The 25,344-nt window shown below is 32.5% G+C and overlaps 2 protein-coding genes and 1 long non-coding RNA gene across 9 annotated transcripts; 1 reads left to right on the forward strand and 2 right to left on the reverse strand.

Moving 5' to 3' along the window:
* Window positions 1–3,162: 3,162 nt before the first annotated feature.
* LOC109858247 (RWD domain-containing protein 1) lies at window positions 3,163–7,239 on the forward strand. Its single transcript, XM_020435322.1, has 5 exons — window positions 3,163–3,220; window positions 3,326–3,397; window positions 5,828–6,177; window positions 6,255–6,441; window positions 6,576–7,239. The coding sequence occupies exons 1-5, from the start codon at window positions 3,196–3,198 to the stop codon at window positions 6,692–6,694; spliced, it is 753 nt and encodes a 250-aa protein (XP_020290911.1). The 5' UTR covers window positions 3,163–3,195; the 3' UTR covers window positions 6,695–7,239.
* Window positions 7,240–7,981: 742 nt separating this feature from the next.
* Window positions 7,982–19,890, reverse strand: LOC109858246 (NADP-dependent malic enzyme-like). 7 transcript variants are annotated; one of them, XR_002250595.1, is made up of 12 exons: window positions 19,765–19,890; window positions 14,973–15,144; window positions 14,718–14,876; window positions 14,463–14,644; window positions 13,540–13,849; window positions 13,237–13,419; window positions 12,922–13,147; window positions 12,721–12,863; window positions 12,310–12,604; window positions 12,087–12,231; window positions 11,308–11,484; window positions 7,982–9,075 (listed from the first exon to the last, which is right to left on the reverse strand). XR_002250595.1 is itself a non-coding variant. In XM_020435318.1 (11 exons), exons 1-11 carry the CDS (start codon window positions 19,788–19,790, stop codon window positions 9,069–9,071), a joined length of 1,848 nt encoding a protein of 615 aa, XP_020290907.1. In that variant the 5' UTR covers window positions 19,791–19,890; the 3' UTR covers window positions 7,982–9,068. The 7 variants fall into 7 exon arrangements, 4 of the variants coding, with proteins under 4 accessions (XP_020290907.1, XP_020290906.1, XP_020290908.1 ...); XR_002250597.1 differs by lacking the exon at window positions 11,308–11,484 and adding an exon at window positions 11,892–11,976; XR_002250596.1 differs by lacking the exon at window positions 7,982–9,075 and adding an exon at window positions 11,892–11,976 and having other exon boundaries at window positions 11,234–11,484.
* A 3,236-nt stretch (window positions 19,891–23,126) lies between these two features.
* On the reverse strand, window positions 23,127–24,853 carry LOC109858249. Its single transcript, XR_002250598.1, has 4 exons — window positions 24,545–24,853; window positions 23,880–24,274; window positions 23,587–23,789; window positions 23,127–23,441 (listed from the first exon to the last, which is right to left on the reverse strand). It is a non-coding gene; the product is annotated as an uncharacterized LOC109858249 (long non-coding RNA).
* Window positions 24,854–25,344: the final 491 nt, after the last annotated feature.

Genomic DNA, 25,344 nt, shown 5'->3' on the forward strand with positions numbered 1-25,344 from the left:
TTATACAAACGCCTTTCAAACGCTGTAGCGTTGCAATTTCTGCTCTATGAATTCTCTACTGATCGTTTCAAAACTTTCAACGAATTTCCGCAAAACGCTCATACAAACGTCAAATAAACGCTTATAAAACTTCTCATTTTCGTCAGGGTAGATACATATATCCTTGATTCGGTTATCGGTTATTCCAAGTGCCTTAAAGTCGTATTAGTCGAAAACATTCTTCAAGGTCGGTCGAAAGAGTCACCGCTAGTATCAACGCTGGTATTGTGCCTAAGGAAGGAGAAGAAGAAGACATTAAGGAAAACGGTTGTCTCGAGTCGGTTGTCGTCGCAAGATCGAATTCTGAAGAGCTGGCAACTAAAAGCTGTTCAGTCGGAATTCAAATAAAAACAAAGTCGAATAAACTTTCAAAATAAAGATAAATTACGATCAAAGAAAGTAAGAAGGCTGGAACTAAAGAAAAATAGAGAAAAATTGAGACAAAACTGTGAAAAAGTAGAAGGCGTCATGTACAAAAGCAATTGCGGGTTTGATGATACAGAGAATAAAAAACAAATTGTTAAACATATGAAAAATAACTGTGATAAAGATTTATTGGATGCCAATATAGTGCTGTTTGACTTAGAAACTACTGGATTGGGAAATAATGCTGAAATTTTGCAACTTGCTGCAAAATGTAAAGAATACTTTTTTAATGTTTATGTGCAACCTGTAAAAGGAATTGCTTTGTCTGCCAGTATGATCACAGGATTCCGTCTCATTAGCGGTAGTTTGTATCATTACGATAAAATAATTGAAAATACCTTAACAATCGTTGAAGCATTGGTTTTATTCCAACAGTTTCTAAATAATTTACCAAAAAAGTACTGCTTGTTAGTAGCACACAATGTTTCTTTTGACTCACGTCACCTATTACAATCAATTGTTAACAATAATATGATTCAATATTTTACAAATATTATAGGATTTTCAGATAGTTTAACAGCTTTCAAAAAATATTGGCCCGAAAGAAAAGGTAAAGATAAGTTTAAATTAGAAACTCTAGCCAAAGAATTTTTAGTTTTAGAAGATGGACATAATTTTCACGATGCTATGTACGACGTTATCATTTTAAATGAACTTGTAGAAAAATTTCAAATTTTAAATATTTTACTGCAATTATATAAAACATTTGAAGAGTGTTATGACGGTATTGTGCTTAATCAAAAAGTCAATAAAAATTTACAGTATGTAAATGAACTACGTGATATTATTTCTTATACTATGTTAAAGAGATTAGCTGGGCATGGAATTCATTACAGTTGCATTTTAGAAACTTTTGAAAAAGAAGGAGATAAGGGAATAATACACTTATTTTCAGAAAAAGTAGGAAATACAGTCAGAATTACGAAAGATAAAAAAGTTATAGCTAAGGTATTAAGTTTTTTAAAAAAACAAAAATCGAGTGATTAAAAATGGAACAACTGTGATGATTAGTAGAGGTTAAGTTACGAATAGGATTAGCATTATTTTCATTGATTGACTTATAATTTTTTATGATAATTATGTTATTTCAATTAAAATTTTATACATACTTATAATTTTATACATTTTATACATACTTATACAATTATATACATACTTATACAATTATATACATACTTATACATACTTATACATTTTATACATACTTATAATTTTTTATGATAATTATGTTATTTCAATTAAAATTTTATACATACTAATTACGACTAAAAAAATAAATATATAAATACAAAACAAATGTTTATACGTTTTGTTGATTACATTTTTTGTGTTTCTGAAAACTTGATATGCAGTTGAAACAAAACTTTGAATATTGATTATGTACAGTATATAATTTTAATTTTTTTATTCTTCCGATCTTATTTTATTTATCAAAAACACAATATATCCATCGTATACGTGTGCATAGTCTGGATGCCCGGCATGACCATAGACGTATAATATATAGACTGCGCGTTCCCTACCTTTGCCATGTTAAGAAAATGTCTTCAACGTTGAGAGAGAGACAGCTGGTAATGAATAGTCTCATCTTTGTCTAGCAAAGTAGTGGAGAAAATGATAGACAGAGAAAGAGTTACTATTCAAAGTATGTTGTCTCTCTCAACGTTGAAGACATCTTTTCAGCCAAACGCGCAGTCTATATATTATACGTCTATGGCCATGACTAGAAAGAAAGAGACAGATAAAGTAGCCCTAGCGACGTTGCCAAGCATATATATAATACCAGAGAGAAATCTGAGAGCGGCCATCCTATTGTAATTTTTTACGACGGTTTCAGCCGCTGGTTTTAGCCGTATTTCCACAAAAGTAGAACTCAAAGGCCGTTCTACATTAAACGCAAGTATCAGATCTCGTGGAATTGACCAATTGCAGAGTCAAATCAGCCAATCGACCAACGTGATTGATCAGTTCCACGAGACCTGCTACTTCAGTTTCATGAAGAAAGGCCTTTGAGTTCCACTTTTGTGGAAATACGGCTAAAACCAGCGGTTGAAGCCGTTGTAAGAAACTACAATGGCATGGCCGCTCTCAGGTTTTTCTCTGGTATTATATATATGTTGTGGACAACCGATTGCTACTAGTTAGTTCGCACGGCGCTTGTTGGCGCTACGAGCAACCGCCCCGCTTGCCCTCCGATCCCCGCGCCTATTCCGCGATTCAGGCCCGAATTCATAGTCGTCTCTCAGATCTCAGATCTCAGATCTCAAGAGAGAGAGAAAGAGAGAGAGAAAAAGAGAGGGAAAGAGATGAGATGAGATCTGAGATCTGAGAGACGACTATGAATTCGGGCCTCAGTGACGCGTTGTGTACGTAGCTGGAAAGCGCTCATTGTAGACTAGCAATAAAGGGCCTTCTACAATGAGATATTAGTAATAAGTCAGAAGTCAGAAGCAAGAAATTGACCAATCAGAGTCAAATCACAGAAGAATAATCGATTGTGATTAGTCAATTTCTTGCTTCTGACTTCTGATTTATTACTAATATCTTATTGTAGAAGGCCCTTAAGACCTGTTTTACAATACAGTCGTAAGCTGTAAGTCGTAAGAACTTGACTAATCACAATCAATTATTCTTCTGTAATTTGTTTGTGATTGGTCGATTTCTTACGACTAACAGCTTACGATTGTATTGTAGAACAGGCATAAGGACACCAAACCAAACCTATGTCTCATGCCGCACAAGTTACGATATTGCTGTATGTCTAGTTGCGCACTATACCATTAGTTACATTTAATGTTTTAAGTAATATATATATATATATACATACACATATATATAGTGTTAGATTATATTTTATTAGCCATGGACTACAAAGAAGAACAACATAATGAAATCGAAGCTTTAGAGTCAATCTATTGTGGAGAATTGGAAAGTAAGTACTTGCCGAATTCTCTAGCACATAACCTAACCTACGCACATATCTGTGGTCGCAAGAAAAAATACCGTATGTCATATATTGGGTGCTTTCCAGCTACGTTACACAGGCGACACTATCTCCTTTTGGTATTACTGACAGTGCTGAAAAATCTATAGTATACGTGACATAAATCTATAGATTTTCAGTACTGTCAGTAAAAAACGAACGCAGCCTGTGTCCATTAGTGTGAGAAAGAGCATATCAGTGTGTCTCACTCATACTGGACATTGTATTGTGTTACACAGCGTCGCTTGTGTACGTAGCTGGAAAGCGCCCATCATCATTTTCGAGATATTAATGTTTAAAGTTTTAAATACAAATTCCTCTATTTGACGAAGTCAGTTTAGTTTTTTTAATGATATCTATGTTGACTATCTTTAATTTGACTAATATTTACAAGAAAAATATATACAAAAAAATCATTGGTTTGTGCCAATTTTTCGGACTTACGTTGATTTGCCTGATACATGCAAATCAAGTATTGGACTTAAGTTGTTTTGCATAAGTTTTTTCATCGTTTAAAATGTGTTTCTTTGCATTTTTCCTTCATAAATATGTGAATCTTATACTTCGCAACTCAACTGTCGCAAAAACTTGAATTTTTTGAAATTGTGACATGTGTCGTTTTTTCTTGCGACTACAGATATACCCTAATAGGCAAATTGTGAAAGTATTGTACAAAAATGGCATCACGAATAACGACAATGCAATGATTGCACTAAGATGATTCGCCATAACGCAACAGTTTTGTCGAAATAAAATTTTGTAAATGATATTTGTCAAAAATTGCGAGAAAGTCGTTCTGCATTTCCTTAAGTACATACATGAATTAAGTTCATTTCTTCATATGCAATTATATTTCTCTATATATTTTAAACATCACATAACTGAAATTTTTTCTCAATTATTGAACACTTTTTTTTAAATTAATTTTGCAACTATATTGCAAATATACTGCTAAGATGATTCGCCATATCGTTATTCTTTTGTCGAACTAGTATTTGGAAAGTAATTTTGCAAACAACTACAAATATGGTAAAAGTACAAATTACTGTGCCCATTAAGGTTAATCCTCGCGTTTTCTATTAAATTAAATTAATATCCTTTATTTTCCCCACTTTTTAAAACATGTATGTTATAGTTTATTATGTTTCCTACTGATACAATTTTTTTGTACATATAATGCTTATAAAATATTAAATATCATCGAAAATATGAAAAAAGTCCAGTGAACCAATTAAGTTTTGGAAACCCCGTTGCAGAAACGTTTGTGCTACTAACGATACTATGTGGGGTGTGCTGAAGACGTAATTACTGTGTGCGAATTACTGTGCTTAGTTTTCGAATACGGTGCCCCAGATACTAATAAAATGTACTAAATACTTTCATCTAAATACTGTGAGATTAGACAAAATACTGTGCTCTAATTTATCATCTCCGCTTTATTCATCAAGATAAACGCTTAGTTTTACTTTCTAATCGCAACTTGCTTATATTGATTACAATTATTTTTATAAAAAATTAATTTATATTCGAAAAAAAATTTATATTCGATTTAACACTTATCAATAGTATTGCATTTAATAAAAAGCTAGAAAGAAATCGAAGTTTCGTTCACATGCTGTATTGCAATTAATGTCAACTATGTTAACCAGTTTAGGTTTAGGCTTAGGTTTAGGTTAAGTAGGCAGTTATCAATAGAAAACACATTAAATGACGCATCAACGAAAATATTGTTCAAATACTTGACACGGTAGGATACAAACAAGCTTAAAAATTTGTTTTGATTTTATTGAATTCATGTAATTTAAGATAAAAACATTTATGAAATTACTTAAATGGTAGCATTTCTATAATCTACGAGATTTTTACTAACAAATATTTACACACATTTTATGTTTTAAAATATGGTACTTTCTTATTTTTACCTTTTTTTTCGGAGTTTCTTAAACTTTTCAACAACAATTATGAGAAAATCGTGTATTATAAAATGTAATTTTTTTCAATATTTTAGAGTGTAAATATAAAATATTTATAATTCAGGAACATAAATGTAATTTAATTGTACTAAAAAAATAAATGTTCATGTTAATAGTGCTTTATCTTGTTATTTGTAAAAATAAAAGAAAGGGCATAATAATCGGAACCTACACAGTAACTGGTACTTTTACTCTATTTTTTATAAAATATCAATGTTTTTATATCTATTTCCTAAAGTATATCTGTATAATTGCAAATTACAATTTTAGTGCAAGATTTCGTCACATAAGTTTGTAAATGTTGTTTTATCAGGATAGTTTTTAGCTATGTAACGATATTTGATAATTTAGACACTTTACGAAAATGTTACTGCTTATTATAATACTTCAATGACACATCTTGCAGTTCTAGCAACAGAACCGTTTTATACGTTTGCGATTTCAATTAAAACCGAAGAATACGAACCTGAAACTGACAACGGACTTAGTTGTCGATTGGAGTTTACTTACACTCCAAGATATCCAGAAGAGCCGCTGCTTGTATCAATTACGGAACAAGAAAATTTAGACAATGGAGACGATGAAATGTTAAAGGAACATCTGGTGGAACAGATGAATGAAAATCTGGGTATGGTGATGGTTTTTACATTAGTTAGTGCAGCTCAAGAATGGCTTAATGTACAATGGGATAAAGTGAAAGTAAGGAGAGAAGAGACTGCAGCACAGAAGTTGAAGGAAGAAGAGGAAGCAGAAATGGTTAGACATTTAAAACATTGTCAGAAAAGTAATAGTTTTGTGTAATTAGTATAATATTTATTATATGTTGTGTATAGAAAAGGTTTGAAGGAACTCGTGTAACTGTGGAATCTTTCTTAAGCTGGAAGGAAAAGTTTGATGAAGAAATGGGCCACACAAAACGAAAAGAATTAGCTGAGCGTGAAGGAAAAAAATTAACAGGAAAGGAATTATTTATGACTGATAAAACATTGGATCAGTCAGACCTCAAATTCTTGGACGATGGTAATAGATTTGTTTTATTTTTTGTGCAAGTTCAATCCTTATTTTGATCTTATTAGTAATAAATTTTTGTAAGGAAAACTGTTATTTGAATTCCCTAAATCTGATTAAATATCTTAATATTGTTTACTACACAGGTGATGCTGTAAAAGTAGATGAGAGTTTGTTCCAAAATCTGGACGATTTGGATTTGGATGATGATGATGATGAAGATGATCCAGACTTTGATCCAAACCTCTCGGATGATAGTGCCTAAATAAATTTGATAATTTAATAGATACAAACAAAAAAATTGATATATAAAACAATTAAAAACTTTAAGATAAAAAACAGAGAAAGAGAGAGAGAGAGAGAGACAGACAAGTGTAAAATATACTCTCTAGAATAGAATCTTTTTTTTGTGAGATAGACACTAAAAACTCCTGGCAGTGATAAATAGATCACAATCATTAAAACACAAAATCAATATTATTTTATTAGATGATAACCTATAGATTTGAAAATATGTAAAGCAATGAACTAATTTTTCTACTATTGTGTATATATAAATTTTATTTAAAAATTTGTTTATTAAAAAAATATATCCGTTTATGGTGGTTTATACTTTTTTCTTACATGTTTAGTGCAATAGGAAAACAGGAAATAAATGAAAGACATGCAAACTAACAGCCAAGATTTTTAACATTTATTTATAGTCTCATAACAGTAATAATTTATTTATAGCTTTATAACAGTATATGTGTGCACTTTTATTATTTCATGTAAAAATACCTGCAACTTGATAAAATTAATCTTCCAATATTTTTAGCGTGATATTTTTTTGTACAGAAAAGTGTACAGAATGATTTAGAAACTTCCTTATTGCGTAGAAGTAATTAGTAAAATTTAGTTAACATTACCGGTATTAATGGTTACTTCAGATGATGTAAAGTTCTGTTCTTGACATGTTTTATTATTATTTCATACGTTGATGTTTTTTTACAATTTAAGAATGCTCATGTTGGAGTATAAAAGATATTGGTGTTACAATATTGATAACAATTCTTTTGACACGTTTTCGTAGTTTACTTGAAGAGAAAATTATCGTTCATAAAAAATAAGTAAGGATGACACTATTTCGATGTAATAATCTTAAAATTAACACACGTATATATTAAATACATGTATAGCCTACAACTACCTTCAATATTTTCAAGATAGAGTTTTTACTCTTTAAAACTTTCTGAGATCTCTAATATAATACAAATACAGTGAGACTATAATAATTGTTAAGTTAGTTATTATAAGCTATTAAAGATTTTTAATCACGTTGCCAATATATTGAGCGCTCAGTTGGCAAAAAGCAGTAAATAAAGGTGATATAACTGGAATGACATTTAAATTAATAAAACAAGTAAGTAGATTATTTTTGAAGAATAGTTTGTAGATATATCACGTGACACATTTGTTTATTGCAATCGCAAACATGTATATAAACAATTAAAACCTGTAAATAAATTATTTAATTTATTGTAATATATTTATTATAAACTAACAATATTGACTATGTATTTATAATAAAATAATATTAGTTATAACATGTACATTTATATATTATAAATATAATATTATATAATAATCATCTTCACCATTTGCTGCTTTTTGCCATATTTGAACGCCTAATGTGCATTATGATTAGTAATCTTTAATTTTTTATAATTTATTATTATAGTCTCACCGCGTATTAAACTTTTTGTTTCAGAAAGTTCTAAACTCTATTTAAAAAATATTGGGCAGTAGTTATAGAATACAGTAGTTCCTCGCTAATGTTCGCAATTTTTCTCTCAATATTGTTCCTAGAACAATAGCCGAAGCTTCGTGAAGCACTTCCAGAAATTGGTGAGGATGACTCCGCAGTCGAGCCAATCAGAGATAACAGCCGGCAATTCTCGAAACAATACCTCCTTCGATATCGCTCCTGTCGCGGAACCGAAGATGGGAACATTAGCAAGGAACTACTGTACTATGTATACTTAACACGTCTATATTCACTGTTTATTTTCTAGTGGGGATACAACACTGTAATTAATATTAAATGAATCTTTAAAAAAAATAAATACTCTTTAAAATATATCGGAATATTCATGTCGAAATAAATCACTGATGAAATATAAACAAGGTGGGACAGAAACTTGCATTTTAGAATAAATTTCAGCGTTTCACTATTTTTATGTATCCCAGCTTGTCTATACACTTGATCTCAAAACAGATTTTGTGTAAAATTTCGGCGATAGCAAAGAATGGACAACGGCATTGTAGAACAAGGGAAACATGAAAGGCGATAAGCGTAAACGTCGAAAATCGAAAGTGCAAGTTTTTGTTAGTTCTACATATTTTTTTTTGTATGGAACATATTGTTATAAAAAATAAATTATTATAATAAACAAATATAAGTACACGCGCGCGAGCACATTTAAACGTGATAAAGCTTTTATAAATACTAATAAACACATATGAGTAATATATATTGATCACATACTCATATAATAATATTAACATCTACATGTCCACTCAAAAAACTAAGAACTAAGAGAACTATAAAGTTATGTATATGTCAAAGTAGTCGTCTCACATTTAGACTCTCCAACACGTCATAATCTGTTGGGAGAAGAACACAGTTAGTTACGCAAGAGCAATTTCGTTTAGCAAGTTTACCAAGCGACAGGTTGTTTTAATGTAAACAACAACACTTTTATAGATACTTATGTATAAAAGAATTGGAACGATTGTAGACAATTTTCTATTTAATCTGCTTAACAAATTATTTTGTACTATATATTATACAGAGAAAAGATGTAATTGAAATATCGCTTGAGCAAACTTGACATCAAAATGTATAAGTAACCATTTTCTTTTCGTTCAACACTTTATCGCAAGTAACGTTGCTTCAAAAATGTCTACGTTGCACACGTGCCAAAACTATCCCTAATAGGCAAATTGCGAAAATATTGCACAAAAATGGCATCATGAATAACGACGATCCTGCAATGATTGCACTGAGATGATTTGCCATAACTCAACAGTTTTGTCGAAATAAAATTTTGTAAATAATATTTGTCAAAAATTGCAAAAAAGTCGTTATGCATTTCCTTAAGTACATACATGAATTAAGTTCATTTCTTCATATGCAATTATATTTCTACAAATTTTAAACATCATATAGCTGAAAATTTTTTCTCACTTATTGGACAATTTCTTTTTGAAATTAATTTTGCAAATATACTGCTAAGATGATTCGCCATATTGTTATTCTTTTGCCGAAATAGTATTTGGAAAGTAATTTTGCAAACAACTACAAATATTTTATAAAAGATAAATGTTTTTACATCTATTTCCTAAAATATATCTGTATAAGTGCAAATCACCATTTTAGTGCAAGATTTCATCACATAATTTTGTGAATGTTTTTGTATCAGGGATACAGATTGCTTTGCTTATCAAACAAGTTACGATTACAGAAGCATGTATATGACATTCGTAAGATCTCATTATTGCATAATACACAACATGCAGAAAGATAAAATACATCTAAAACATAGTATTAATATATCTAGTATCTATATATTAATATCTATATATTAATATAACACAAATAAGTATATTGTTCCTTTTTATTTCGAAAAAAATAACTTATATTTTTTGTCATTGAGGAACTTTATATTAAACTTACAAAAAGCGCGAGCCTTTAGGAACAAACATTGTTTTGGGATATTATTGACATATTTTTAAATATATATTTTAATATACACATATATACATATAGTAGCAGGTTTTGTAAATTATTCAAAAATATATTATAAAACAGCTAAGACATAAAAATCATATTCGCAATTTTAATTTCTTGTTTACGCGTTATCTCATTTTTAATATATGTAATAGAGAAAGTCACAAAAAGAATATAGAAATTAAATAAATATACTTTCTTTAAAAAAATATTCACGATCCAACGTTAAAAAGAAATAAATTTTTTTGCGATCGGTTTCAATGTATATATTTTTCTTTTTAAAATTTTAAAAATATATATACGAATAAGTATCTAAATACTTATACACAATTTCCAAATTAAAATATGCTTCAAAATTTTTCTTTGCAGGTTCAAAAATGCGTTCGTGTTTGGACGATTTTTTTCGACGAAGATAACTCAGGAAGGGAAGTGAAGGAGAGGAAACTTTAGAATATCTTGTGAATTTCATAACTTTATGTCATTCAGAGATAAGAAAACCGAAGACCTAAACATATATCACATATTTTTTTAATATTACACAATTACTCGAATATTAAAATTGTAAAATCTCGTAATCAAAGTTTATAAGTTTAATATATTATATTCAAAATATATTATATTTTCAAAATATATTATATTCAAAATATTTTGATAAAGAAAGTTGCTGATACTTTACCAGTGACATATGTATCGGCATTTTTAACATTGAGAAATGTCTAAAATAACATAATTTACAAAATACAATTATGGTATAAGTTTTTGTTACTTTCAAAATCATTGTCCCTATAACAACACCGTTACTTTTTTTAATACTGGTACATACACGAGAGGGAACATTAAAGTACTATTAGTGTTAACTTATTGCAACAATAACGTTGTCAACAATCGAGTCATGCCGTCATGTGTGTTAATATTTCGTGCAAATTACAGCGATAAAAGCACTGTATGAGTTAGTCACTGACAGAATAACCACACACACACACACACAGATACTCTCTCTCTCTCTCTCTCTTTCTCTCTCTCTCTCTCTCCCCCTCTCTCTCCCCCTTCTCTCTCCCTCTCTCTCTCTCTTTCTCTCTCACTCTCTCTCTCTCTCTCTCTCTTACGTTAAAACTTTGCAAGTCCGTTTTGCTATGTCATGAAATGATATTGAGTATGAGTTGTAAAGACATCGACAGTTTTTATTTTATCATTTAAAAACATAATGACAGCCTCCGAATATATTCCCGGTCCTTGAAATCCGCTACAGATGTTTTAAATCGTGGCGGATTTCTACCGTGTCTCTGAAAAAGATGAAGTAAAACTTCAGCGGTTTTCACACCAGCTTTCATCGTGAAAACAGCGAATCAAGAAGGGATATACACTGTGAAGGAATAATGAGTGAACTAAGCGATCGTTATTAGAGGAAACAAGCCTAAAATCTAGATTAATTTTACGATTTATTTGCATCAGCAAATATATTATTCTTTGCAAATAAAACATTCTCAAACATTTGCAAAACAAAATAGCTAATTCAATATAATTTAGTTACTTTATAAAGCATTATAATCGTAAAAGAAGATGCGAGAGAATTAAAATAAAGAAAGCAGCATGCAAAGTCCAAGTTTGTCATATCGAACGGAGGATTTTTGTCAAATTGTCAAGAAGCACTTTTCTTTTCACTGCAATCTGATTTGACCAAAAAACCTACTTGTTCACGCTGTCTATAGAATTTGCTGCAGTACTATATTTAACTCGACTAAATTCAATTCATCTAACTACTTCCGATTTTCCAGCTTGTAACAAAAATTAAAATTAATTACTTTGCTAATGCAATGCATTCTCTACATAGATGTGATTAGGAAATTGGACTCGATGTCACACTCGTTGGGTTCATCGTACTTACTTTTCCGGCAAGATGCGCGGTTTGGCATAATCACCCGGCCATTCGTACACATTTGGCAGTGGACTGTCATAGTTGGCATTGTACATTTTGCTCATAATGAATTGTCGCTTGTCTTTTGGCTCCGGATATTCGCTTGCCAAACCACCTAAAAGATAACACATTCTCGATACGAAGTAAAACCAGTATTTTAATTTTGCAAGCAACGCGCGTAAAAACACTCAACCTTTGGCATAAGCGTAATTGGCGATCCTGACCGCGATGTCGATAGAGCACTCGCGGATTGTGCTCAACGGAGGATACAGACTGCCCCTTGCGAGATCCTCGTCTTTCACGTGATCGGCAACAGCTTGCGCCGAAATCAAGAAGAGATCTTCGGTGATATGATGAACACCGGTCGCAATAACGCCCAGAGCAATACCCGGAAAAATGTATGCGTTATTACCTTGCCCAGGTTTGTACATCTTTCCGCCGTATTTTACTTCACCGAATGGCGAACCGGAAGAGAATATACATCTACCCTGAAATACAAGCACAAGTTTTGTCCAACGAGCCAATTTAGTGTATCGAGAACATGTAGAAATCAATATTATTATTTTCTTATACGACTTAAAACAAGTAAATTGTATATTCATACATCGGTGTGATCATACGCCTGCTGCGCCGTACATTCGGCTTTACTGGTCGGATTGCTCAGAGCGAAGATCAACGGTCTCTCGTTGTTCTTTCCCATCTCTTTCAGGACCTCAGGAGTGAATGCACCTGCTGCTGCCGAAGCACCTGCACAGACACGTCTATGCAATAGTTTTTCTCGTCTCGAAAAGAAAGAATCACTTACCTATCAAAACGGTAGGTTTGATCTCCTTCACCACCTCGATAAGCGTCTTCATCACTTTGTGATCCTTTGCGTACCAGATCTTGTGGCCTTCTAAATTGCCCTCGGGTCGATTTTTTACGAGCAATCCATCGATATCCATCATCCAAATATTATCGCGCGCCTGCTGCTCGGTACAACCGTCAGCCTCCATTGCTTTAACGCAAAGATCGGCGATTCCGATGGCCGCCTACGATTGAGAGCAAAAGAAAACACTGTATTTCTAACACGTTTTATATAGTTATCGATACTGTAATTTTTAATTGAAATTTAACACACCTCTCCAGCACCAAGGAAGACAAACTTGTTATCGGACATTCGTTTCTTTGTTATTCTTTTCGATGCCAGAATTCCGGCCACTGCAACTGCGGCCGTGCCTTGTATATCATCGTTGAACGTGCAATACTTGTTTCTATATTTGTCGAGGAAGCGGAATGCATTGTGATTTCCGAAGTCTTCGAACTGAAATATAACGTAAAACGCGCGATTGTCAAAAATTATTTTCTTGAGAAACAAATTAAAAACTCACGCAAGATATGTTGCGAATGTCTCAAAAATGTACACGGCTGTATGTTAGCTTACTTGAATAAGAACGTTTTGTCCGTACTTTTTCACGCAAGCAGCCATAAACTCGTCGATTAATTCGTCATACTCAGCACCTTGACTGCGCGGCTTGTTCAGACCGATATAATGAGGATCATTTCTCAGTTGCTCGTTATTGGTGCCTACATCAATCGTGATTGGTAGGCATTGGTGCGGTTTTATGCCAGCCAACGCTGTGTAAAGCGCTAGTTTTCCAACGGGGATACCCATACCGCACGCTCCGAGGTCACCTAGACCTAAAATTCGCTCGCCGTCTGTTACACAAATGGCGCGCACCGCTTGCTCCGGCCTGATAATGCAATAAAAATGTTAATAAATAAAAATTCTATTGGAGATGGTGCAAAAATACGCCATATGTTATATGAATGTGCAACATATGTATGAAATGAAAATATGTATGAACAATACACTTATGTATGAATCTTTCTTTCTCGCTTTGCACTGTGACGGAATGTGATGTGTGCGTGTTATATTACGCAGGCAAATCTATTTTTAGCGAAACAAACATCAAACGCACGTTTATCGATTAGTTTTCTACAGAATGTGTTCAATCCTATTCTCTTTTTATAATTATATTTAATTGTACAATTAAAAAACAATTAGTAAAAGACAAGTTGCAAAGAGAATCTGATAAAAAAACTAAAACTTTAATTCAGTCTATCATGTGAGTGATTCTCTGTGAACGCGTAAATTTCAACTTTCATTTTTGATAAAAAATAATTATTATTAAACTAACGGATAACAATAAATTATGTTTTTTCATACCATTTTAAGTCACCATTCGTAATACGAATACGTAACTATGCAATATAAAAAACTTATCTATGTTTTTTATGTCAATACGGAGATTACAGTCCACGGAGATTACGTTTTTTGAGAATTATTCATGTATTAATACTAACCAATTATTCAAGATTTCGTAAATATGGCCTTTATCGTATATCGTGATGAAAAGTCCTCGAGGCCTGCGATATATCACACCAAATTTCTGGCAGGCCAAACCGACGGTAGGTGTATAGACAATTGGCATCATTTGCTCGATATTTTCGCTTAACAGGCGGAAAAATAACCTTTCGTTTCTTTCCTAAAAATGATCCTGAGGAATTTACGAACAAATGCGCGGCAAGTATACTGAGACAGAAGAATGTTGTGTTTACCTGTAGTTCTACGAGATACAAATATCGATTTAAATCCTCCGTGTATTTCATCACCGAAGCTTTGCACAGAGCTAACTGCTCCTCTTGGGTTTTAAATCTGGGAGGCTGCAATCCATGTATACCTAGCGCTATTCTTTCTTTTAACGTGAACGCCAAGCCCTGTTATAATATAGCAAAAGTACATTCAGATTATATTCACTCAAGCATCTTGAATAAAGAGAAAGAGAGAGAGATTGAGAGAGAGAGAGATAATACCTTGTTAAGTCGAGGATCTCTGAGATGTCCAATACCTTTTACCATATTGATCGGTATCACATCTCCGGAAACCTCGTGTATGTCTCTCTGTTGAACATCTTTCGAGGCAATATGCGAAGGTGGAATCGTTGTTCGCGTCCATGGTCCTCCGCAATTTCGGCAACTGATCGATCTAAAACGTGTTACGCGGAACAATATTTTTCATTAAAAAATGCATCAAATTAAATCGCATCAAAATGTGACGAGACAGAACGAGAAATGTTTTTTTTCAGCGTCGATAAAATTACGACTTTACGACCGAATTCTGCCGTACATTATTAGAGCCTTTACCGATCATTACAGATAATAACGTCATTTATATCTCTGAGTCATTTACATAAGTAAAATTAATGACTTCGTACGCGTGAGAATCAATATGTGTAAAGCTGTTTCGTGGGAAATGCAAAATTCTATTATTATCTGATTTTTATTCGTTTTCGCACAAATTTAAACGATAATTAATTAGTAATAATCGACATGAATAAGACTTTACTCAAAGATGATTTCAAATGATATCGAGCGTTATTGAGTCAAATAGAATTTGGCAGATAATAATCATTTTTATCACGTATCATTGTATACATTCGTGATTCCCACTAGTAACCTTGGCAAGAGACAGGTTTCAGATTACGTCTGGTAAATACAGCGAGCACACTTATGTTTATCAAATACTCAAAATTCTCTGGAAAAAAATCTCGCTTCACTAGAAAGAGAAAGAGAGAGAGAGAGAGAGAGAGAGAGAGAGAGAGAGAGAAAGAGAGAGAGAGAGAGAGAGANAGAGAGAGAGAGAGAGAGAGAGAAAGAGAGAGAGAGAGAGAGAGAGAGAGAGAGAGACTTGAAAACTTAAGTGAATTAAAAATATTCGAGAAAGAAACCATCGCGTGTTGACACACACTACTCCTCTCGATTAATATTCCTTATACAATCATTCGCTTTTCATTGCTAATCATAAAATCAATACTAAAATCGATACTAATCTAAAATCGGTACTATATATATGATCTGGCAAACACGACGACGATTAGATAAGAACTCATCAAATATTAGAACTGAAGTTTTGTTTACGGTTGAGTGTATATCGTATATAAAGTTACGATAGATACGTCGCGCGATCAATGAAGTTACAAGTAGAAAACTGTAACGTTGTGTATACCAACTCGATATTTTCTTTCTGCAAAGAGAACAAAAATTCTCAGAAAGAGCAAAAGTTCTCGGAAACAAGAAGAAACGACCTTCTTACACGAGAGAAATCATCGTCAATTTCTTCGACAATTTTTCTACAACATATTATGTCTATAAAATTGCTTGCCAGTTTTTTTTATCGCTTGAGAGAACCAAAGCAAGTTATGCTATTATTATTTTCTCATGGCATAAAGCCAGGTTTAAAGAAATGATCGTACGAAATCTGTCAACATTAGACGGCATGTGTTTCATTTTAACTTTCGAATATACACGCTGATATCTCTTATATCGAGATCACGTTAGCATTCACGCCACATTTAGCGTCAATGTAAGCGCTTACTACAGCCGGACGAGTTCCCGTGTTGTGAAACAAGCTATGTTGCTTTAAATTTTAAAGTTACATATCCGTAATCAACAGTGTTTACTAATGCGCTTTAATGTGCTTGTTTCTTTAACGACGCATTAAATTCTAATTTTTATCAATATTCGAGAAAAAACTTTAAATAAGCGTTAAACTTTAAATCATACTGTACATATACGTGTTGCGGAAAGAGAGATGCGACGAAACCCAACATTTACGCTGTCCCACATTGTGATTATAATCAAGTAGCCAGTTCCGACCTGTTAAGCGATTCACATAGTACACTTAGCGTACACGTAGCATTCCACGTAAAGTAGCTAGTGTTAACAATTTCCTCATTGTCATCAAAATAATTTAAAATATACCGCGTTCCAAAACATGGTCGACTTATGTTGTACGTACATGCATATTTTTGCGATGCACATTAACTGAGCTTTACTCAGAAACATGCGGATACTGTAAATGTCCATCTCTTTCTAAGTATTTTAATGGATTCTATAAATACATAACACGTCAGTCATAAGTGAGATAAGACAACTCGATTTTAAATGTAACGTAACCCGAAGCTTTTGCGATGGCTTAAAGCACAGTTATTCTCTCTCTCTCTCTCTATGTGTGTGTGTGTGTGTGTACATATATATATATATATATATACGTACACATATACATATACATACAAACGTCGATATACAAATGTTGAAGCAAACACAGATGTCGATGTGTGAATAGTTGAATCAATTTATTGAAACTTAGTGCAAAACGTTTTCGACCTTGTATTAGGTCTTTCTGACCGACAGTCTGACCGACAGTCGCTTTATTCCATTTGTAAAATGTTGGTCGGGTCTGCTTGTGCGACTTGAACATTCTTGACAGCACTGTGCGACGTATTTTACTACAGTATTTTAAATGCATTGAGAAAGACCTAATACAAGGTCGAAAACGTTTTGCACTAAGTTTCAATAAATTGATTCAACTATTCACACATCGACATCTGTGTTTGCTTCAATAGCCATAACACCTTTGTTTATTAAAGTTTCGAATTGCTTCTACGTAATCATTATTTTTAAAAATTTTATCGGTGTGAGAATCAAAAGTGTGAGAGTTATATATCTCTTTAAAAAGCACCATAAACAGGTCAGCAATTTACGCAAATGAATAGTCGAAAATAAATATCAATAAATAAGAGATATTTTATAATTTTTAATATCTAACCTTTGAAATTTTTTTATTTGCGGAAATAGATTAATAAAAAAAATATATATTTCTGGGGCATGTGATAAAACTTTCAGTAAGTCTCGTTAAATTAATCAGAAACTTTTATATTCAATTAGAAATGTTTTGAAATAACTTTCAGAACGATATCTAATGTCTGATATCTGATTCACATTATATCATGTCACTTATAAAATGATATAGTACATACGTAAACAGCTGAGAAAATTGTTGCATTAAGAAGCGGCATTTGATAACTTTGTATAAATAATCGGTTAGATACATCTCGCGACGCGCATAGAACACAATATCATAAATTCGGATCGGGAGCGAAGCGCACAATGTTGTTGTATAAACCGATAAATAACTTAAAGTGCATCTAACAAACGTTCACCTTATACTTCGGGCAAGATGCAATGTAATAATGCGATATATTATCGTTTTCTTACTATCGATTGTCTCTCGAACCACGTGTAGATAATTTTAATGATATGTGTCACGTGCAATTATAATCGCGATAATAGCGACAAAGAAGCAAATTCAGCAAAACAAAAAATAAGTAATTGTCCTTGCAAATAATATTTTTCTTCATACGTATTTTTTTTATGTATTTTACTTTTATTTTTTATTTTACTCAAAATTTACGCTATAAAATTGCAGAAACACATTTGCGTGTTTACATGCCATTTTTATTTAAATTTAATGAGTTTGTATTTCTCTTCATTATTATATACTTATAATTTTATTATTATTTAACACGCGCTAAAGTATCAATAAACTATTTTGAAACTTGTCAGCTTTTTGCGAGTTCACAGAATTTCGCAACAATTTCTGCATATGTATGTTTTTTCGTGGTCGACCTTCAGAGTTTTACGAGCAAGACCTTCTTTCTAATTTGACATTCGCTTTATTTGCGGTATTGCGCGCAAATCACATGACACGGCCCTGGTACGACAGTTTCCGGAGCGACAGGCATCGTTTTTACCGCACCTTTAAGTTATTGGGATCTGTAGTCCGTTATTTTTCATCGGTTTATATTTTGTGACAAAATCGCGACAATTGTTTCGAGAAATGATGACGTTATTTTGTACGCGATTTTATACAAAAAATTTCAAAAACTTGCAGAACTAAACACATGTTCTCGAAGAGACAGTACTATGTGTTACTATATTCGGATATAACAATAAATAATAAGGTCACTTGAAAGTTGAGGAAAATGACAGTCGTAACAGATAAGACTTGTTTTATTCACAGACAAAAGTGATCAATTTGCTTTCTATTTAAAGTCATTTGAAAAACGAGCATTAGTCAAAATTCATTTATACGTATGTACTTACTCTACGAAAACTTCGAAGATTCTGACAAGCGATAGTCAACCGATAATTCCCGATAATCGACTCAGGATTCCTGAGAGAGATTATTCGTGCCCGTGTACAGAAACCCCAACAAGCGCGTATTCCGAAAGGAAGTGAGAGTAAAGTTACTTTTTCCCTAGAGAGCGCCATGATTAATGCGAAACCTCATCTCAAACCGGCGAACAAAGAACATCGCGGAGCGAGGATTCCTCCAATTCGGAATAACCAAGGTCATGAGTGAACCCGGAGCGGAGGGACTCACCGGAAAGCTGGCTACCGGTAAGAGACGAAAAACATCTTCGCCTTCGGCCTTGCCGCGACACGTCAGAAACTATCTATGTAGGTATCGATCGCTGGTCACCGGAGCGCGTTCCTATTTTCAGCACTGCATTGCGGGACCGCGAGTCAGGTTACACACGACGCGATCCATCTTTCCTTGAAACTACCGTTCTTCGGTGCACCCGCAAAGGGTTTGCCCGGTCCGTGTCGTTCCGCTTTTACGTATGTGTATTCACGCGCGCGTTGTCAGTTGACGGCACGCTGATCGGTCGCGTTGTTTGTCGCGACACACCTCAAATTTTTCAACGAGACGCAGGAATCGAGAGAATCAAGAAAGACAAAACTCTTTTTCTCTGATACTTACAATATAAACCTGTGCAGCGCGAACATTTCGGAATCCTCGTGTGTTCGCAGCTGATCACACCTCCCACCCGAAAACCGGCGCGCGACTGCGCGTTCTCGAACGTGCTGTGTCGTGGTCGCGACGACGCAACGACCACAACGGCGACGACGACGACGACGACGATGACGATGACGACGACGACGAGGACGAGCTTGTTTTATTGGCGCGGTGCGACAAAAGCGCGCTGCACCGAAAGGTGCGCCCGTGCGGTGCACAAAACGGAGAGATGACAAAAAGAAAATGGTAATTGTATTTCTATATACGTTTGATTTGCATATACTTTATACCATAGGGATGGAAGGCGATATTGTCATGTAAATTATGCAACCGTCAAAAAATAGTTTTTGTTTTTTGAACGGAATATTTCGACATTGTGTTGACCGACAGCTAATGTTCACTCAGTTATCTACGGGGTTGAAGTGGTGCGGTAAAAGAACAGGATTAAATAGGAAACAACCTAACCGACCAAAGAGCATTTCTTGCGCAAAGGAAGCGGCACTACTTACCTGTTGTTTTGTAAATCGCTTGAATCAACGGTTGTTCGCGAAACGGGTTGTTTTTTTGTGAAAACAAACGAAGCGCACTTGATGTGTAGACAACAAAGTGATTTTACCGGCAAAGTAAAAATTGATGCGAGTTATGTAATTTATTAGTTTTGAAATATAGATAATAACAAATCGGAGCTCCTAATAGTTAAGAGTTTTTATATACTTTTATTAGCATTTTATACTACTTTGCTCTCTTTAGCATGTATAAGTAAAATATATTATTGTTTGCTGATAACATAATTATTATAAGAAAAAGGAATTTTTTTATAAATACGTGTATATGTGCTCTTTTGAAGCATTACATGTAATTGTCACAGTTTAATACATACACTGAGAAAAAAAAGTTGTTGAAGTAACAAAATAGTATTTGATTCAACTATATGCACCGGTCACGGGCTGTCAATGAAATATTGATTAATGTAAGAAGATATCATGTTTCAATAGATATAATTAGGTTAATAATTAGGTTATACCAAAAAACAATTTAGTTGTTTTAACAAAATTATAATTTGCTTGAATACAGGTAACTTTGAATGTACAACACAATAGGACAACACAATATTTGTCTGCTTATAAAAATAAGCAGTTTGATTAGATGAAATACTTAGTACAAAGAAATTCAGATTATATTCAATTAAAGTAAATGAAAATTGCCTATTTCGTCTTTTATTTGAAATTTTCAGGGTTAGGTAAGTTAAATTTTTTTTTTAACTAAGTTAAGTTGCAGTTAAAGGCCGTAAAAATTTAATTTAGTTAAGATATAAGTTAATCCATGATGAAATTAATTGATTAAAAGTTAAGTTAATAAAAAGAAATTAAAAAGTTAAAAGTTAAATTATTTTCATGATATTTTAGTGTTTTAATCTTACAAATAATTACAAACATTTACAGTGTTTTAATCTTATAAATATTGGAAAAAATAAATATACACTTTATTTAAAAATATTCTTTATATATTTTATTATAAAAATATAGATACATCTGTTTTGTTTATTTATAGATATATAGATACATTTATAAATATATGTTTTACAAACACATATTTTTTGTCGACAAACAAACATATTTATTTTATTTTGCTACAAAAACTTATTAAATTTAAGTAATAAAGCCATTTCGAAATTTTTATCAGACATTTTTCCTCGAAGATTATCAAAAACGAGTCCTCCTGCACTAAATAGCCGTTCAACGTGAGCTGAAGATGGTATTGATGTATTATATTTTATAAAAGCACGTTTGAGTGCCTTAGGAAAATCTTTTTCCATCGCAAATATATCGGTTGACAAGTAAGTTTGAATAATGTGATCAGTTATAATCGTATTTTCGTTTCGGTTCTGGTCTAGCGTCTTGTTATTAAATAAAAAAAATTGTCAAATTTGCACAAGATTTGTTCTTTGAATGTACTCGAATTAACTTCATGGTTGGTGTTAAACTCCTGAACACTCGATTTTAAAAGTGTAGTAACCTCCTTTTTTTCGTCTTCATCCTGTATCCAGCGCAATTTAAAATCTGGTATCAAACAGGCAGCAATCCTCAGATAGTTAGACTCATAAAGATAGTGAAATCTAAAACAATATTGATATATTTTTTCATATTATATAGTGTAACAAGAAGAATAACAATAAAATTATTGACGTATTTAAACATTTCTTATCTCTTGTATAGGAATTGAAAATTTTGTATCTCTTGTATTATATATTTTATCTCTTGTATAGTTTTATAAATATTTTATTTAAAACTTCAGTTTGATGCCAAAACTTTGAATCATCCTTAAAAATATTCATTAAAGTTTCATAAAACGGAAAACTATTTATTAGTTAAAAATTAATTAAATGTTATCGCTTATTTTTCGAGCTAAATCCAATAAAGCACACATTCTTAATCTATATACTATTCTTTTTCTACTTATAAAATAATCGTTACAACAAACCTTTTGCGAATACTTTTTAAGAGGGCATTTACTAATGGTTTTACATACAGCACCTCACTTAGTTTTTGATGTAAATGCTCTTCGATTGATATTAACGTAGGCAATAAATATATGCTTATTTCTTTGTAAAATATCTAGACCTTTAGCAACAGGTCTCATTACCTAAAATGTAAGATAAAATTAGTATATTAAGTTTGTATTAATTTTAAAAAAACGAAAGCAAAATCATTACCGTGCAATATTCTTTAAGAAAGTCAATTTCAGTAGGAGTTAAAGTGGGAATATTTAAGGAAGAGAAGCTAGATCATTCACTTGTTTAATATTATCTGTTATCTCCATTATAGCATCGTAAAACGAATTCCATCTAAATTACATGCAAGTAAAAAGTTAAAACCAAACCATGCACAATAACAAACCAAAAAGCTTTAATAAAAATATTATTGTGTTTATACATAGAACACATAATTGTCACCTTTATATAATATAAACATGTAACATATATATACATATATATACATATATATACATATATACATATATACGCATATATTAGAGTGGCCAAAAAAACACGAAAAAAACAAAAATGTTCCCATAAAAAACAATATTAAATTCCAAGGCATGTGCTAGTAGACATGCTACAATAGTAACCAATTAGGTTTATCTTGTGTACTTTTTTTATCTATTAAAGGATAATTGGAATAAGGAAACATAAATATATTTACAAAATATAGGCCAACCTAATGTATACATATAAAAATATATATTATTTCCCATGCATATTAATTATTTCCGAAGTATTGATATACTTATTTCTTATGTCAATCACTAATTCTTACCTTGTAGTGTTTGGAACTTTTAAATATTTTCTAAGACTTTTTTTACCCATATCTGCTACGACAGATGATTGATTTTGTTTGTTAAAAATAGTTTGACATTTTGCAAATGTCCTTCTGCTAATTCCTTTATAATTAGTATCTTTCTCAGCACAAGCCGTATCAACGGTACTAACTAAATTCAATGTATGAGAAGCACATCTCTGTTGAGGTGGTAATCTATAGCTTTCTTCACTATTAGCCAAAAATTCCGATATTTCAACCGATTCTAGATCTTCTTCAGGTTCGTTTTCTATTTTATCTTCTTCTTCAATTTCACTGTACACTCTGTAAATAGTAATAGTGTATTATGATTCTATAATATTAATTATTTTTTTTAATTACAAAATTTCTTATTTATTTTGTAAATTTCCGTTAAATGTGAATGTATATTCCTACGTAATTAAACTCGTGAGACACTAAATTTACTTACCTGGAAGCTTTTTCAAAATTTCTAGCATTATCCGTTACAACACATGTTGTCTTATCTTGAATATTAAATTCAATTAATATCAATTCAATTGCTCTTGCAAGAACATCGTATGTCTTCCTTGAAGTCGACGGCACGCAAGACCTTTTGACTTTCTCTCTAGACTATCATGATCCAACCAATGTACTGTCATCCCCAAGTAGGATCTTACGATGAAAATATAATAATTCGATCAAGTGGCCAATAAAAACAGACGATTTATAATACAATTGTCTATAAAAAATAGATCGGACTACCTTCTAACTGCCGTCCAGCAATCTGCTGTTACACACACCCAATCTTTTTTCTTTAGCTCTTCGATCAGGTCCATTTTCATTTTTTCGAACGTTTTATCGATATGCGTCATGAGAGTTTTGCGAGTCATAGGCGTTTGCTGAATTGTTGTTTTACAAAATTCAATGAATGCTTCGTGCTCGACAAGTGAGAATGCAGATGCAGTATTTATAATGAGTTTTAAAGTGGCTTGGTCAAACTTTTGCTTAGTTAAAAAATTATTTTTATTTAAACTATCCAATCTTCTTTGCTTTAACTTTGATTCATCAAATTGTTTGTGTATCAAATTTCTTTTACCTGCTTGTAGTCCATTTTTCAAAGCTTTGTTAAAATCGTCCAAGTTACTATGATGTATATGCTGTATAACAAGATTATTTACATGATAGTTAAATATTGAATACCATAGTTTAATTTCAAGAATTTGGATAGTTTTATTATTAATTAATTAAATTATGCATTACGTTAAAAAATAAATATTTCTTTATAAGATGTCGAGACAAAGATACATAAAAAGTAAAGATTCAAATGTTTGTTCCTCCCTGACGATCCTTTTCGCGATTCGATAGCAATCTTAATAAAATCAATTATATTGAAAATATGTACATATATTTTTATATTAATAACTTACCTTGATGTGCGTTTTCAAATTCGAGTTTGAAGACACTGACGCCGATATATATTTTTGGGGGGGTTTACACAAGATGCACTGAAATGACAATTTTCCGGTTTTTTATCGTGAGTGTTAAATTAAAAAAAATCGCGAAGATGAGACCACGTGCATAGCATGCTTTCGTGATTGACGGTGGATTGCGACGAATTATCACACGAATCGAAATCTTTTTCACTTGACGTAAATTCGTCAACACTCATTATGTGTGTTCACAACTTCACAGGAGACTTGCAATTATCAATGATGACACAGCTTAAAAGTAAGACGTTTCCAGCATGCTGCAGCGGGTAGATAGAATGCGCATAACAGCAGTAGGGACAGCGTTACCGTGGGACTTGCGGACGCGTGACGTCACGCGGTAAAGGGGGTGATTTACGACTGGTGAGAAGAGTACGACGCGAGTCGTACCTCTCTACCTCTCTACTGCGTGACGTCACGTGTCCGCAAGTTCCACGGCAACGCTGAGTAGGAACTTGTTCAAACAAGTCCCCGCTGCTGTTGTGCGCATCCCCTTCTTTGCTGCAGCATTGTAAGAATCGTAATCAACAATTCTTAAAAATGTCTTTATTTTTCTCACAAAGTATTACTCAAAGTACAACTTTTTACAATTTATAAGTATTTGCGCTCGCAATGTTTGACGTGACTTTTGATTTAAACTTTGATTTAGAACTGCTTCAGAACTGGGCTCCGGATCCAAGATCCGGGATTTTTGTTCGGAGATCAGGGAGTGGGGATTCTTTGATCTCTATCATTCAATT

This window comes from Pseudomyrmex gracilis, unplaced genomic scaffold (genome assembly GCF_002006095.1).
Source record: "Pseudomyrmex gracilis isolate BER0280 unplaced genomic scaffold, ASM200609v1 scaffold_195, whole genome shotgun sequence".
In the NCBI taxonomy this organism is placed as follows: Eukaryota; Metazoa; Arthropoda; class Insecta; order Hymenoptera; family Formicidae; genus Pseudomyrmex; species Pseudomyrmex gracilis.